The sequence below is a fragment of the Paramisgurnus dabryanus genome, chromosome 16, assembly GCF_030506205.2.
Source record: "Paramisgurnus dabryanus chromosome 16, PD_genome_1.1, whole genome shotgun sequence".
NCBI classification, from domain to species: Eukaryota; Metazoa; Chordata; class Actinopteri; order Cypriniformes; family Cobitidae; genus Paramisgurnus; species Paramisgurnus dabryanus.
The window spans coordinates 19,737,870-19,754,341 of record NC_133352.1 but is presented as its reverse complement, the minus strand read 5'-3'; the positions used below and the strand labels follow the sequence as shown (position 1 = coordinate 19,754,341).

Sequence of the window (16,472 nt, the reverse complement as noted above, 5' to 3'; positions counted from 1 at the left end):
CTCTGCAAAACTAGACTACATCAATATAAATGCAATATAATATCAATAAGATCATTTCAACAGTAAATTCAGGCCACTATAAAATTTAGGCTGAAATTTTCATTTTTCACCCTTTTGAAAATCCAGTTGAAGCTATACATATACACAATTTAAAAATGATTTCTAATTAAGCCAAAATGTGGAGACTGACATAAGACTTAACTAATAATATGAAATCAACATTTGGTTGTGCAACTGTAATGCGGGTAGGCCTATACTGAGAGAGGTGGGGATGCCAGGCACAATCATCCTTATCCAATTGTACCATTTGGTTCTTGACAGCATAAGTAAGATTAAAGCCGACAATTATAGACGAAACAGGATTTATGCCCATTGTCAGCTCTTATGCGATAAGTAAAACCCTCTCAGAAGCTCTGCGAAAATGAGAAAGTTTAACAATTAAAATCTACGCATTCATGTAACGTCACAGTTTTGGTGGAAAGTTTAAGGGCACAGTGACTTCACTTCGCATCATTAGGCCTTTATTCTTGATTACGCTTTTATTTCGACTATTGCACGTTGCACGATCCAGTTACATTACAAAGTTGAAAAGTCTAAAATTAAACAAAGCTACCACATAGCATTCGGATAAACGACGACTTATACCTGTCGTGGTCCGTACAGCACAAAATCACTTTCACGGAACACCATTTAAAAAAATTAGGTTTAAATAAAAAATAATTAATTAAGTCACTGGTCTGAAAGTGACTAAAAAGAACAATCTTTTCTCATTTTGGCGTATTTGATTTTTATTCCAAGAACTGTAAACTTGCTAAATAAATATAGCCTATGGAGATACATTCCAAAAGCTTTGTATTGGACTAGCTGGCACGTTTTCTTTGAGAATGCACATGTCTGAACAAACATGTTTAATCACACATGCCTGATCAAAGAGAATAAAGACACTTTAATGAAACTTCGAATGCATAATACATTTTACAGTACAATTTTATTTAAACAATCTACTTTTCGTGAAGGGGACTTAAATCTGGGACAGTAGGCCAAAAATCGCTATAGAAGTCTGATCAGGAATATAATACATTGAAAACGCAGAGCAATGTAATGTGGAACATTTTTAAATAATATTTTGTGTTAAAAGCTTTACCCACTGATGGTTCACCAACACATATAATTAAATACATTCGACCTATTATGTGAAAAGAAAATAGATAAAAAGAAATCTTTCAAAAGTTCAAAAATTGTACGCAGTTAACGCCATTATCTTTTAAACACTTATAAAGATAAATCGATTCTTTTTAATATCACAAAATGCGCGGGCTCAACCACAGAACGTCAAAATAACGCGCCATTTTTTCATCACGTGCAGTAATAACTTAATAATGTTGACATGTACATTCTAATCTTTCTGCAAGCATATTGTGTGTAGATTTTTTTCTCGTCAGATGAACAACATTTTAGAAGCATATCTTTATTATAATCAATATTTTGGCTCACCGCGGGGCTAAGTTAAAGCTATTTACAGTTTGTAAAACTCAACAATAGAATTCCTCAATGCAATAACATAATATACAACAGATAAAGCTCACATTAAACAATCTTATATAGTCAGTTTGTGGAACAGTGTCTATCATTCGTACTTTAACACAAGCCTGCACTGCCTATTTGCTTCGCTTTGGGTTACAGGCATTATAAATCACTGCTACAGTGCTTGGGTGAAAAAGTGTCCACTGCGTTATGACATGTGTACCAGCCATTCACAATACTTTTTTGAAAAGTTGAGTTGGACGCAAATGTTCTATGGCTGGATGCGAACGGTTGATTGCACGGGTATTGTACAGACTCGGGTCTATATGATCCCCGTTGTAACAACAGAGGGTCCAAAATGGACTGTGACCTATGTGGCGAATAGTCCAAAGTGTTTTCAAACGTGTGGTGGTAACGTGACCTCATAGTTGACTCATTTCGTGTCTCAGGGGACAGAGTCTCTTGGGATGGGGCAGTCATCGTTCGCGTCACTGCCACAGAGGCGGACGTGTCTTGTTGTTGTGCCACCTCAGGAGACCTGGCCTCTACAAGGTGCTCGTCGTCTTCACCGATTTTGGCAATGTAGGCCTTGCAATGCAGTTTCATGTGTTTGCGCAGTGAGCTGGGATGCGTGTAACATTTTTCACAGCCTCTGACCTTGCACGTGTAGGGTTTATCGCTGGAGTGAACGTGAGAATGCTTCTTCCGGTCACTGCTGTTTGCAAATCTCCGATTGCAGCCCTCAAATTCACATTTAAACGGTTTCTCACCTAAACGGGCAGAGGAGGGGGAAACGCGAGTTACGGGTGGGATGTACAGTCAACTATGGCTCATCAGTTGTGAGTGCATGGTGTCAAAAGATGTGTTATACAGGATGTTGTAACAAAATTGTAATGCTCACATATTCAAGAGAATAAAAGGCAAGAATAACCATTTACATTGTTTCACTGATGCAAAATATGATATTTTACTTTCTCTTGTCGATATTTTAATGGATTTCCGTAAAATGTCTATACTTTCAGCATCTTTACATAGTGTTCAACAAACCAGCTTCATTAATTTGTCTGATTAAAAGAAAACAATTAAAAGGCAATTAAAAACTAATATTTAAACTGCATAACTTTTATTCATCCACAGTTGACTGGAAAAATTTTAATGGAATTATGACAATGATTCCATTTTCTAATTCCTGTTTAGATCAAAGAGTAGTCAATAATCAATTTAATCCATAAAATTAATATGGGCAAAAATATGGTCGAGCCTAGATTTGAAGTTAACTAGCTTTAAATAAACTGTGTTAATATCAATACATTTATAAATCTATCGTCATAAATGTAATAAACATTTCTTTTTAAATATTCGCCCAGAATGTGCCGCTTAGTGTGTAAGATATGCATACTTATCATTTATCTGTCTCCTCTATGGATTAACGTGACGTCAGTTATTGGTTTAGTATTCGAAGATAAGAGGGAGTATATAGCTCGAGCGTGTGCACACTATACTAGAGAATTTTAACTGAGCCTTGCGTAAACGTTACGTCACAGCTCTCAGAGGGTGCCACAGTTAATTTATTTATTAAATTCGCTGCATGAATGAAAGGCACCCAAACAACTGGCCTGTGGATTTATTTCCAGTATAAACAGAGTTTTTGCAGCACAACGCAGAAAATGATAAATAAACAATCATTCCAATATTCCAAAGGTTACAAGCAATACAATTTGTATAATTAAAAGCTTTAATGTCCTCCCAACTGTAGTCTCACAAACACTGAGCGAAGCTGATTAGACATTACAAAAACTAAAAGTAATGTACATGCCAAAATGTTTAAGGATTTGATAAAGCATATTTATCAATTCGTGTGTGCTAAGCAAATACAAAACATTTAATAACGTCGCGAATAAAAAAAAATCCAGTACGATTTACAAGTACGAGTTTTTCATGTACTGGCTACTTTGTTTGTAAAAAACAAATTAGCCAGTAAGCGATATACATAAGCTAATTACATTACTTTAAATTATTATTTGATAATAAATGTTTATTAAAACTAACCTGTATGAGTTCTCTTGTGTATCTTGAGATTTTCAGATCTGGCAAAAACTTTTTCACATCCATGAAAAGGGCAGGGAAAGGGTTTTTCTCCTGTGTGGACTCTGACGTGGTTGACAAGCTTATATTTGGCTTTGAAAGGCTTCCTGTCTCTTGGGCAATTCTCCCAGTGACAAACATAATCAGAGTGCTCCGGTCCTCCGACATGCTCGACCGTCACATGGGTGACAAGTTCATACATGGTACCAAAATTCCTGGCGCAGGGCGGTTTGCCAGTGCCGTCCTGGCCATCACTCCACTTACAGATCAATTCGAGCTTTGGGTTCTGCCTGGAGCACCTGAGGAAGGCATCACCCCCACCTCGCTGCATGGCCATATTCAGAGGCTTGTAGAACTCCAAAAACTGGGTAACTAGCTGCTGGCTGTTGGCCCTGGGGCAACTGAGCGACTGCCCGTACGGATGCGTTCGTGAGAGGATATCTCCCGGAAGACCCAACATCATTTGGCTGCTGAGATCTCGGGTTGCGTCTGTCGAGCCATGGGCCTGCTCTTGATACGTAGTGAAGAATGCGTGGCTCCTTCCATCCCTGTAGCTGTGGAGGTCACGGTACCTTCCAATAGTGCCATGTTGGTTAGGTCTTGGAGCCAGCTGATCAGTTCCTGGTGCCATGCCTGCTCCTGACAGATTTGTTCCAATGATAATGCCCCTATGACTGGGTTCTAAGCGGTGACTGGTGTATCCAGTGTCTGGAAAATGGGTAACCGAGTGGTCAACATATGCACTGGCCCTCGTCTCGTGGTAGTCTCGCAAATTTTGCGTGGGGCAGAGTTTTAAGGAAGTGCCAGAGGGGTGCCCCATGTGCTCCTCTGCCAAAGGTGGCAGCACCACGCTGGGTTCAGTATTGCTCTCCCCAGGGTTGACGCAAGAAAGAGTGCAGCCACTAAACCGCGACAAGCTGGTCATGTTTTGTTGCATGTTTGGCTGAGGGTCTGGCAAATCAACCAACCTTATCGTTTAAGATTTACCTACAGACCTCTTCCTCATTTTCTCTGCTGCATCATCTGCATGTGCAGTTTATTGCCTGAAAACCTCTCAGACGCAGGAGTCGGACCCGTTAAAATTGGTGTGAGTCCCATGCCGTTCACTTTGCCCTCTTGATTTGTGGCAATAACTGTGGTAGTAAAATGCTCCGAACCAGGCCATACTGCAATATAAAAGCACAGCAGGCAAACCTGCTTTTAAAAAACGGTGCTTTGGGATTGGTCGGAATGCGCGATGATTGACAGTCGCTGGATTTGTTTTAAAAGGGACACGCAGGCGTTCACCACACGACTCCGTTTTCAAATATCTCAGTGAAAATGCTTTGATATGTGCCGCTCACGCACTGCCAGATATTGGTTGTTCTGTGACTTAAAGAGTGTAGAATGCAATATCGTAGACTAAAACATCGAAACGTTTACATTACATTTGTACAGCTTGTATATGAATTATTAGAATGGATGTGGCTTGAATTGTAAGCAACAGATATTTCCACATGGAACAAAACTCAGCATATTAAATGTTGAATAGAAATAACTGGAGCTAAATAAGACAGGAAATCAAAAACTCTTTTAAAGCCACAAACTTTAAACTCTCGCGTAATTCAACATGTCTGTGGTTTAACATTTTCCTAAATGTAACCATTTAAATATACTTTACCTATACCTCGATTATTCGTGTAAGATTTAAACATTTTATTTGACCAAAACAATAAGTCAACAGGTGACTGTATATTGCATATAAGTCAAGCAAAGATAAAACTTTTATTGAGGCAAAAGTAAATGAGACATAGTATCCTCGTGTCATCTACAAAAAGTGAAACAAATATAGTGCTAAATATTGGGCTATTCTTTAATTAATGCCATATTTAATATTAGACAGTTAATGACGTGCACATTTGACAGAGATCGAAGTTTCCTTACAGATTTGATTTTTTCATAAGTTTGCTTTTAATATATTATTTTAATCTTCTGAAATTTTGTATATGGCTAGGTTTGTGTAAAAAAACATTGATTTACTTTTCGTGAATTGTCCGAAACATTTTCTGGACATTTGACCGCAAATATAACTATTAGGCTAACTGAACAGTTTATAGAGTGACAGACATACAGTTTTGAACTGGGTAAAATATCCACTTTAATAAACTGTAAATAATTATTCCCAATGTTATTATCTTACTAAAATGAAGAGAACAATATCTAAATATAAACAGTTTTATAAAAACTAAATATTTAGGAATATGCTTCTTCTAACTGCTGTTTACCTTCACTTTAGTAAAACAATTCTTCGCACACACTGTATAAAGTTCTTGTATAGTGAAAACATTTTAATAAAATTAAAATTAAAAAATAATTAACAGAATATAGATAATATAAGAGCGAAAGACAGGACAGGCCATGTCCCTTATATGTCCTTTTAACAAAGCTGAAATTTTTTCAGATAAGATGGCCATGTCTATCATATCTATCACCATTTAATAAAACAATGATAGACATTTTATCAAATTAAATAAACAGTCGTCTCACACATCATTATATAATTATCATTATATGATTTTCCATCTATTTTTATTCATTACTGAAACATAAAAGAAGCATTTCTGCATACTGCCACATATGCAATACTATCATATATCAAGGCATAAAACACAATTCTAATAAAAAAAAACGTTCTATACATTAATAAATGGGTCAGTTATATTATATTATACAAATAAATAAAAGATAGACAGAGAAAGTGCAAGAACAATTATGAACATAAATAATCATCAATGCATACGGTAAGACAGTAAATATGGCGTTTATATGCTGTTTTATTCCATAGGTCAGGGGTAAAGGCTACTAAATGGTCCTAATGACACATATAGTTCACAAGGGTGGCTGACAGGTCTTTGCTGCTAGATCCATATATCAGTGCATCATAAACAATGTACATGACTACATAATCTAAATGAATAATAATCAAATGGATATCCACAATAGGTAGCAAAACTGTGGTTTTTAACAGGTTATCAATCCAAGGCAAGCTTTGGTATGACTGCATGCTATGAAATTTTATTCTTCACAAATGATATCACACATACTTACATAATATATGATATCTTACAAAAACCAAATGAAATAGTTTTTGGCAGTAAATCTGTTTGCTATCTAATCTTATCAATACATAATTTTTCTAAATTAATAAAAAAATGTATTCTACATCCAACATTTAATTATCAAAACAGGTAAAAAAAAACTATGAAATTAAATTATTAGAATTGTATGGTGGTAAATTTTAAAACTTAAACAAATTTGGTATTTATTGGGTTAATTGCTACAGAAAGAAGTTTTCCTCATTGACATTAACTGTTAATAGGTCCTTAACTTTACCAGTTTAGGTCTAAGTTGAATTTTGGAAACAAAGTGGAAATAACACAAATGGACAACACAAGTGATATGTAAAAAATGAATGAAAACACTTTTAGGGACTATACACAAAAATAGTTATTTTTTGTCTTTTTTTTCCTCTGGGCTTCGGCATCTATTCTGCTAACAGCAGATTGCATTTTCTAATAAGCTGCATATGTGCTAAGGCCTAGACAAATTAAATTTCCAGTCATTTATGCTAAATCTAGGTAATAAATTATTTGGACACAAATGTTGATTAAAGGTGTCACAGTTATCACATTACTAGATACTTATTAAGTGTTTGAGATAAGCATGACTATACTTCAGCTGAGCTTTAAGATTTTGGAACCAAGGCACCCGATATTAAACAGTGATAAAGCCAGAATACTGTAAAATTGACACACAAAGACAGAAAACTTAAGTGATGCCTATATAGTGACTTAGGGGTAGTCTCTTATAAAAACCGCAAAATCGATCATGGTAATGAAGAGGCAGGCTAAGTAAATTACCAGGCCTAATTTGGTCATTGTGGAAAGTAGGTAAATTAAGGTAAATTAAATGCCTTTAATATGATCTACAGCGGTACAATAATTACATATATGATATAGACTATGCTATGATCACTAACGATAAATTGTTGATTAATATAACTGTATTAAATAAACATCTTAAAATCAATGACACGTTATTTCCTAAGTAATTCTGCTGCCAAACTAACACATTTAATACTACTAATAAATACTCTATTTTTACAAAACATTTCGGTATAGAATATTCAGTTATTAAATTAATTCACTTAGGTAATAATTTCTGATATGGGACACTTTGTCGTGGTCCAATATAAAACAAAGCACGAACCCTCTCGATTTAGAAAAAAGGTCCCTTGGCCTAATTTCCCCTTTAGACGATGACATCAATTCTATTAAATAAGAGAACTACCTTAACAATTCCTATCACAGAGGAAGCATGGGATGCATTTTTAAACTTCCTGTTTTTTAGCCACGCCTTAAAAGTGAATTTATTTCGCATAGCTTATTAAGTGCGAACTAATTTAAATATAGGAGATATAGGCCTACATCAAGAAAAGAAAGAGAAAAACGTTAATAATGTGTAACCTTAAAAAAAATCAGCATAACCGCACGTTCTTGTGGAAGAGAGTATAGCAAAAAAAAAGAAAGAGAAAGCAGAAAGGAGGGGGAGCTTGCAGAAAGATGATGAGAAATAGATATCTATATTGCTAAAAGTCCCCCATTAAAGGCGCATTGATATGGGAAGGAGAAAAGCTAAATAGCCTACGTGCTACTCTTAATCAAAACATAACAATATTACAGTTACTAATAAAGATTATTATTATTTCAAATGTGTTTTGGATTATTTTAAATTATTCTAAATCTTATATTATTCTAGGTCTCCTATAGCTTGGCTATACGATTTAGTTTATTACCTAAAACATGTAACTAACTAATAAAACACTTTTAAATAAAATAATAATTAAAATAAATAAAATCACGAAAACACTTACCTTAAAAAAAAATGTTAGACTACTAGGCCCCCATTTGCTCATGAAAGTGAAAGCGTGAAGCTGGAGACTAGAGCAGAATGAGAGGCTGATTTAAAGATTTTTGTTTTTAATCTCTAAAATAGAAAAGGGAGCTCCTTTCAAGAACAGATTGAGGGGGAGAGGGGAACGTAAAATGGCTTGGAGGTATAAAAAGCGCTGCTTGAAGCGCGTCTCTGAACTTGATCAGATTTTATGTGTCCTGCAGCGAGTCACCAGCAACACCGTGAAACTTTCTCAAAGCACGAATTTATAGCGACGTAATAGACAGCATAGTATAATTACTACCGTCTTTCATTTTATCGTATACTTTCCGCATTTGGTCCTCTAAATATAACGCCATTTCAAGTGGCTTAAAATTTGTTTTTGTTTTAAAAACAAAACTGCAGATAGATCCTTTACTTTACATATACGTATTTAAAATAGATAGATAGATAGATAGATAGATAGATAGATAGATAGATAGATAGATAGATAGATAGATAGATAGATAGATAGATAGATAGATAGATAGATAGATAGATAGAATCATTGATTTGATTAAGTTGATTTTATATTTTTATGTTTTAAAGATGCTCTGCAAAAGTTAGTTTTGTGAAACTAATTGTCAAACAACTCCTGAAAAGTTTATGTAACTTTGGAAACAGCTGACGTGCTAAGCACGGAAAATAAACAAGGGTTTACAGAACCGAAATAAGGTCCAATTGCTTTACCTGCAAATAATGCCAACTCCAACCAATCAAATCTACTCATTGAAACGAACTGCCATTTTCAATACCAAACCTTGCCAATCATCGAACATGTAGCCAATTAGCATCTTTGCTCATTGTCACGTGACAAAAAATGAGCTCCGTTTTCATTGGCCAGCGTAGGGCTGCCTCCCGAGCTCATTTATGTGCAAGGAGTGAGTGATTGACTTTATCAGTCCAAGGACATCATTCGCCTGGAAAGGGGGGGAAGTTTGATCCTCTTTCTCACGGATCCCAGTTACGGGAGTTTTCTCCCGTTTACAGAGACCCTGGATTATTATTTCGTTTTCACTTCTAGATTTCTTTATTCAAGACTGAGTGAAATTGTACCGCGTTTATCACACACTGCACTCCACTAAGCTGGGGTTCCTCGTATTTTTTTTTTTCTTTTAAACTTACTTTTCTTGATTGAGTCCAATGACTATGCTTCTCGATAGCGCTCCTCAGTTCCCGTCACTAGGAGTAGGAGGATTCGGAACGCCGAGGCACCATGAGTTGGGAAACCGAGACCCCGGACTGGGACTTAGTCCCTTCGCAGATTCATCTCACTCGGCAGCTTTCAAGATCAGTCCCGTTACTCATGATATCGCCTCCGGTCAGACATCAGCTTTCACCCCGCAAGCCACTGGATACGCAGCTGCGCTTGGACACCACCACGGAGGGCAAGTTGGTTCTTACGCTGGTGGACCGTTCAATTCAACAAGGGACTTTCTCTTCAGAAACAGGGGCGCTGGCATCGGAGAGACCGCAGCCCCGAGTGCCCAACATGGGATCTTTGCCGCCTCTGCTGGGAGTCTACACGGGCCCCCTGGAATTTCGGACAACCCGGGACATCTGTTGTTTCCTGGACTTCACGACCAGAGCGTAAGCCACACTTCACCAGGAGGACATGTTGTAAACAGCCAAATGCACCTGGGTTTACGCGGGGACATTTTCGGCCGTCCAGATCCGTATCGACCTGTGGCGAGCCCACGTACGGATCCTTATGGCACCGCTCAGCTTCATAATTATAACCATCCCATCAATATGAATATGGGAATGAACGTCCCCACACACCACGGTCCGGGGGCCTTCTTCAGATACATGCGGCAGCCTATTAAGCAAGAATTGTCTTGTAAGTGGATAGATGAAAACCAGATGAGCAGACCTAAAAAGACTTGTGACAGAACTTTTAGCACAATGCATGAAATGGTAACACATGTTTCAATGGAACACGTTGGCGGCCCAGAGCAGAGTACCCATGTTTGCTTCTGGGAGGATTGTCCGAGAGAAGGGAAATCATTTAAAGCCAAATACAAACTCGTAAACCACATCCGAGTGCACACTGGAGAGAAACCGTTCCCTTGTCCGTTTCCCGGTTGTGGAAAAATTTTCGCAAGATCAGAAAATTTGAAAATTCACAAAAGAACTCATACAGGTATGCCACACTTATTTCTACCTATTTATCAACTACCAGAGTTCCAAAAATTGCTAAATTTAAGTAAATGACAGTTCCTTGATTAATGCAAATAAATATTGAGGCCTAATTAAAAAAATGTTTTGATATCAATTTAATTCAAAGTTGAAAATCAAGGGATTTTTATAGAAGAATAATAACTGCTTATATGTATAGGGAGGTTTACTTATATTATTCGCATGACCTCTACACCTATAACGAGCGTAGTAGCAATGTTTTCATAATTTTTATGTCCTTTTAGCAAAAAATAAAAATTACAAATAATCAACTCTGTAATGTTATGAAAAACAGATGAAAATGCTAACAAGCGATCTGCTTGACTGGTTGCACATAGGAATTATAAATTTACTCTCCTATTGCATTTGTAAAGCCTGTGGCCTGCGCCTAAAATTATAGCAGTAATAGCATGCTTTGTGTAGGCCTACTATGAATGCAGTAAATGCATGATAAAATGCTCAAAAATTGATCCGGAAAAGTGTTACGTGGATTTAGTTTGGTTGGTGGATATGTGCATTAACAACTAAGCCAATTCGAGATTCAAATGTGATGTAAAGCAAGCTATTGCGTTGCACAGTTTATGGTTATATGGGGCAAACGGAAAGGTCCACGAATTGTTTAGCTATTTCAGATAAATTTACTTGACGATGTATAGCGTGTAAGTCTACTTAAATAAAATGAAAGATGCACACGGCTACCTGGGGAATAAAATATAGGCTAAACTGCAAGGACATTTAAGGACAGTAATATGTGTGTATAACAAAACCATTTGACTTGAGCGCAGCGTGACCTATATTTTGCCATATTACATAACTGTAAGTTACGCTGAACATTACGCTCTTCCCTAAAAAGTGATTTTCCTAAAATGTGTGTTTGCTCACACCTGCAGGTGAGAAGCCGTTTAAATGCGAGTTCGACGGCTGCGACAGGCGCTTTGCAAACAGCAGCGACAGGAAAAAGCACATGCACGTGCACACATCTGACAAGCCATATATCTGCAAAGTGTGCGACAAGTCCTACACACATCCCAGCTCTCTCAGGAAACACATGAAGGTAAGGAAGAACATGTGAAAACATTTATACAAATATTTATGGTCTGCATTAAAAAATGCACTTGAACATTACAAACATTATTTAAGTTAAAACGTAATGAAATGTATTTAACTACGTGCTATGCATATGCAACACAATACATGTGTATGAGGGTATCGTTTTAAATAGGCCTGATCATGTTTTGTAATCTTTGTTTTTGGATCACATTTCACACAAAACTGAGAACGCTACGTTTCCAGGCATATAATTTAAAACTAAGTGCAAAGTTGTGTTTGCGTAATCATTTTTGTATCTCATACATCTGTGAATGTTTTAATTGAAGGTACACGAATCACAGGGCTCAGAGTCGTCTCCGGCTGCAAGCTCTGGATACGAGTCATCAACGCCGCCAGTGCTGGTTTCTGCAAACACTGAAGATCCTACAAAAACACCCACGTCTGGAGTGCAAAATACGTCTGCACACGGCGATGGACTACCACCAAATTTTAATGAATGGTACGTTTGAAGCTCCAAGCAGACTCTCCAATGTGGACCAAAAGGTTGAAGTAACCTTTTAAAAAAACTATTTACTTCACGGCGTGCAAAATTGCATTGCAACAACTGGAAGAGATGAGAATTCGCCAACAGGCCTCGTCCATTCTCAGGATTCGAAATTTGACTTTATTCCGAGTTCGAAGAAAACTAGCAAGGCATAAAATAACAAAATAACACTTTCTAAGAATAAATGATTTTCCTTTAGTTTTCAGATTTCAGATGATTTTATTTTTCATTTTATGTATTTTCTGAAAAAAAAATATTTAAAAATAACGGATAAAGGGATAATATTTCACGGTGTTTTATATTGAGGTGACACTCACATCACCTTTGATTGATTGTTTAAACTTCAGACAGTCTTAATAAACGTGCCAAAGTCTTTGTCCTGAACTTGAACAAAAAATAAATCAGAAATAAGTATATAGCCTACTCGTGAATGTATTTCCTTGTTTGATGGAGTCTAATCTGTTGTCCAAGTCTTTTTTCAGGTGGAGAAATGTGGTATTACGATTGTTACCTTTGAATATAACGTTGCCTTTGTTAATAACAATGTAAATACATATCCATGATGCCATATTTATCAATTTGTAATTTAATCATCGGCAAAAGAGCCGAATCTTAAATGATATTTATGGAAATGTTTTCTAACAAGACTGTACAGTTTTGAGATGATAACCAGTTTTAATGATGAAAAGGGAGTCAGTTCTAAAGTTCCCACGATACGATTGTATCTTTTTTTAACCAATGTATGTGTCTTATTTGGGTCGGAAAGTATTAATTATATTAATATCATGACATGATATAGGTTCACGTATACAGAGTACCGATATTAAAGAAAAGGAAAAAACATTGGGATTATTTTTTTTATCATTTATGAATCAGCCATATAAGAAGTCATTGATAAGAAGGTCTTATCAAAATAAGTTCCTTTGTTTTTATTTCCTCTCTCTTTTTTTTAATCTTAGCATCACAGTTTTGACTACATCTCTATGATAAAACACTCAAAATTCAAAAGTCCACTGACCGGTGCATTTATCGACACTTCACATTAGATCATGCAATAGCATAACTTTTATTCTTGAACTTTGAAGTCGTGTGACAGTGTTAAAGACATTATATTTTTGGGTTTAACGTCCAACCATTTAAATCAGTATGGTATTCCATTCTTGATGGTTCGAGACTTGTCTTTGTGGATACAAGTCTGTGTTTAATGTGTCAAAGAGGAGCAATGATCTGTCACAACAGTAAACTCAAAATAAAACTTTTTGTCTGTCAGTTTGCATTGTTTTAAATGTAGTTCTTCTGTGAATATAGCGTGTTTGTTATGGGTACTGGTATAACATGTAGAAGACTTTGATTACACATGTGCTTGTTTTATGTGAATAACTTTCCAAATGTTGAACTGTATGTGTGAATGAAATTTACTATTAAGAAAGCCAGAAGTTTTCATGGGGGAAGGAAATATGTGTTCAGTGACACCAAGAAATACAGCATTGCATTGCTACATATTTTTTAAGAATTTAAAATTATGCATATAAATATATTGTGCTTATGAACATGATTTCAAACCACCAGCACTGCTATTAAAAACAAACGTACAAATTCAGTACCTCGTGAGTAACGGTGAAATATCAATACATTTATTTAAATAATTTAATGAATATATGTTTTATATACTATTTTCTATACATTGAGTTTAAAGAAATTTAAAGATTATTTCAACCACCCTGGATGTATCTTCACCCCTGCTCGCAGGCGGATCTAATGTACTAGTGGAACCTGAATGTGTTTTTGTAACAATTTCTGGAGGAAATGGGTCACGCAAGTTATTCCTGAAAAGCAAATGTTCAACTAATGAACTGTGTCACTGTGCCACTTTTGAGGCCAACGATGTTACTTTTACGTACCTATTCGAAATTCAGCAAAATCTTGTACTTTTTCGAAGTAGGTTTATTGCTTGTTGGTTTGTTTAACAGACTATTTATGACAAAATGTGAAAATGAATTTTGAACTGGAATTAAAACAAATCCTGAAATGTCACAAATGAGGATCTCCGTTTTTTCTGCTACATTTCTGTTTCTAACCATGAACTCGTAGCCTACCCCAAATGTTAGAGGCAGCAGCACACTTGAACTTGACAGTAATGCCGCCATTTTGGCACCCTGGTCCTTCTGGAGACGAAAAGTTCATTATTGTGGAGCTTTTATGCTGCTTAACAGCCGTCTTTATCTACACGTGATTATTTAATGACCTTTGAACTAGGTTGCTCAATTTATAAACTTTAAAAACTCTGCAGATCTACGATTTATGCACATTACGAATGATGTAGGGCAGGCGTCGCAAACATGACTTTACAAAAGGTTTTTTTTTACTTTTTTTTGTAATTTATATTTTGTATTACATTTTCTATACATTTTATTTTGCGTTTGCCATTATTTCTAGTGTTAAGTAAAACTATTGTTTAAACAACGACAAACATGTCCTATTATTGCATTTTATTAAATCAAAGATAAGATTCTAGACATTGTAAAAAATCCTGAGACTACTTTTCAACGTTATACATGATAATGATAATAATAAAAAAAGATACAAAAAATACATTTTAAAAACCTACATGTAAGTTTTTAATAGAAATGAAAATAGAACGTAAACAACTTATATAAAAAGCAGTTTACGCATTAGAAAAGGTTATAAATTCTATATGCAATTATTATTTTTGAGGACCTGTCTGGTTTATTTTATTCTTTCTCGCTTGCTATTCAGTTTTTCAACCCAATCCCCACAAACTCCACCCAAACACACCCCCATCTTCAAATACAAACAGTTTTACAAATTCATTTAACTGCAGCTTTTTTATTTCTGCGCAAGCGCAGTTTTTTCATGTCTCACAACATTTTTTTTTCTCTTTAAGCAATCTTCTCCAGTCTTTCTGACATGCGCCGTGACGTCACAATATGGCGCTGTCTGTTTTGCTGAGGAACACCAGCTGAGGCTTGCCATACGGAGCACTTGAGTTTTCGTTCTATTGTATGATTTAAAACGAGTAAAATGATTCTAGCAGTAATATAAGAGATGTTTGATTTTTGCACTTTGTCTCTTAAAGAAAACCATGAAAGCATTTTAATTATGTCTGAAAATGATTAGAAAGCGCGTCGGCAGTCACGTGCCACGAGTTTAAAGAGTGGTGGTTGCTAGTTTGAGTAAGGTACAACTATGATTTTTATTTTAGCTTCATTCTAGCTTTTCTAAACTACATTTATAAAACGTGAGGTTGAAATAACGGAGACCTAATAAACTTTGGATGACAAGAAAATAAGCCACAGTGTTAGTAAAAAAAAAAAGAATTTTGAAGTGTTGATGAATTGGACGAACGTTCTAACCTGTACTATTTTGGGGTCCTTTTAGTTACTCCTTCCTAAAGCTCCACATCATCTAGCTTTACTACCTAAGCGGGGTGGCACTAAGAGGATAAAGCGACATGAGGAGGCTCCAAACGCTTTTTGTCACGCAACTAAATACTTGATCTTAATAAACACATGAGCTAAATTGCATTGCTTGCTGTTGTCCCTCTTTATGAGCAATTTTATTATTCACCTTTCATGCCGTTCTTTCAGCTCTTTCACGTTTTGGTAAACATTACAAACACTCATTGTGACAAATTATATTAACACAAATATGATGCAAGGCAGGCGAACGTGAATGCATCAAACAATTGAAGACATCCCATAAGCGATGTTGCGTTTTTCAATGTAGTGTAGGTAAAGAGCAAAAACGTTTTAATCTACTTAAATAGATATATTTTTTCAGAGAAATAGCATACACGTCATACGTACAATTACAATTAAGAATATATTTTTTTAAAAATGTAAGAGTAATAGAAATAGTTTTACACATGCATATTGATTTCCAGGTCCACACTGCAAAAAAAATAAGACCAAGTGAATTAGGCTGTATTTGTAATTTCGCCATTTACCAAACAATACAACGTTACTGTGGAAGTTAGAAAAATTTGCACGTCAATGAACCCTTTTCAGTAAGCTCTACAAAGATTATTCACCTGCAGGAAAAGCGATGAATATGCAAAGGTGCTCAATATGACCCTTAATCCAGGATGTGTCCTTTCAAT

The 16,472-nt window shown here is 35.9% G+C and overlaps 2 protein-coding genes and 1 long non-coding RNA gene across 3 annotated transcripts in view; 1 reads left to right on the top strand and 2 right to left on the bottom strand.

Moving 5' to 3' along the window:
• Positions 1–16,472, bottom strand: part of LOC135756293 (uncharacterized) — a 106,545-nt gene that overhangs the window by 30,815 nt on the left and 59,258 nt on the right. The window lies entirely within an intron of this gene.
• zic6 (zic family member 6) lies at positions 924–5,509 on the bottom strand. The gene is made up of 2 exons (XM_065271880.2): positions 3,574–5,509; positions 924–2,294 (listed from the first exon to the last, which is right to left on the bottom strand). The coding sequence occupies exons 1-2, from the start codon at positions 4,544–4,546 to the stop codon at positions 1,687–1,689; spliced, it is 1,581 nt and encodes a 526-aa protein (XP_065127952.1). The 5' UTR covers positions 4,547–5,509; the 3' UTR covers positions 924–1,686.
• On the top strand, positions 9,459–13,621 carry zic3 (zic family member 3 heterotaxy 1 (odd-paired homolog, Drosophila)). The gene is made up of 3 exons (XM_065271879.2): positions 9,459–10,723; positions 11,649–11,812; positions 12,135–13,621. The coding sequence occupies exons 1-3, from the start codon at positions 9,724–9,726 to the stop codon at positions 12,315–12,317; spliced, it is 1,347 nt and encodes a 448-aa protein (XP_065127951.1). The 5' UTR covers positions 9,459–9,723; the 3' UTR covers positions 12,318–13,621.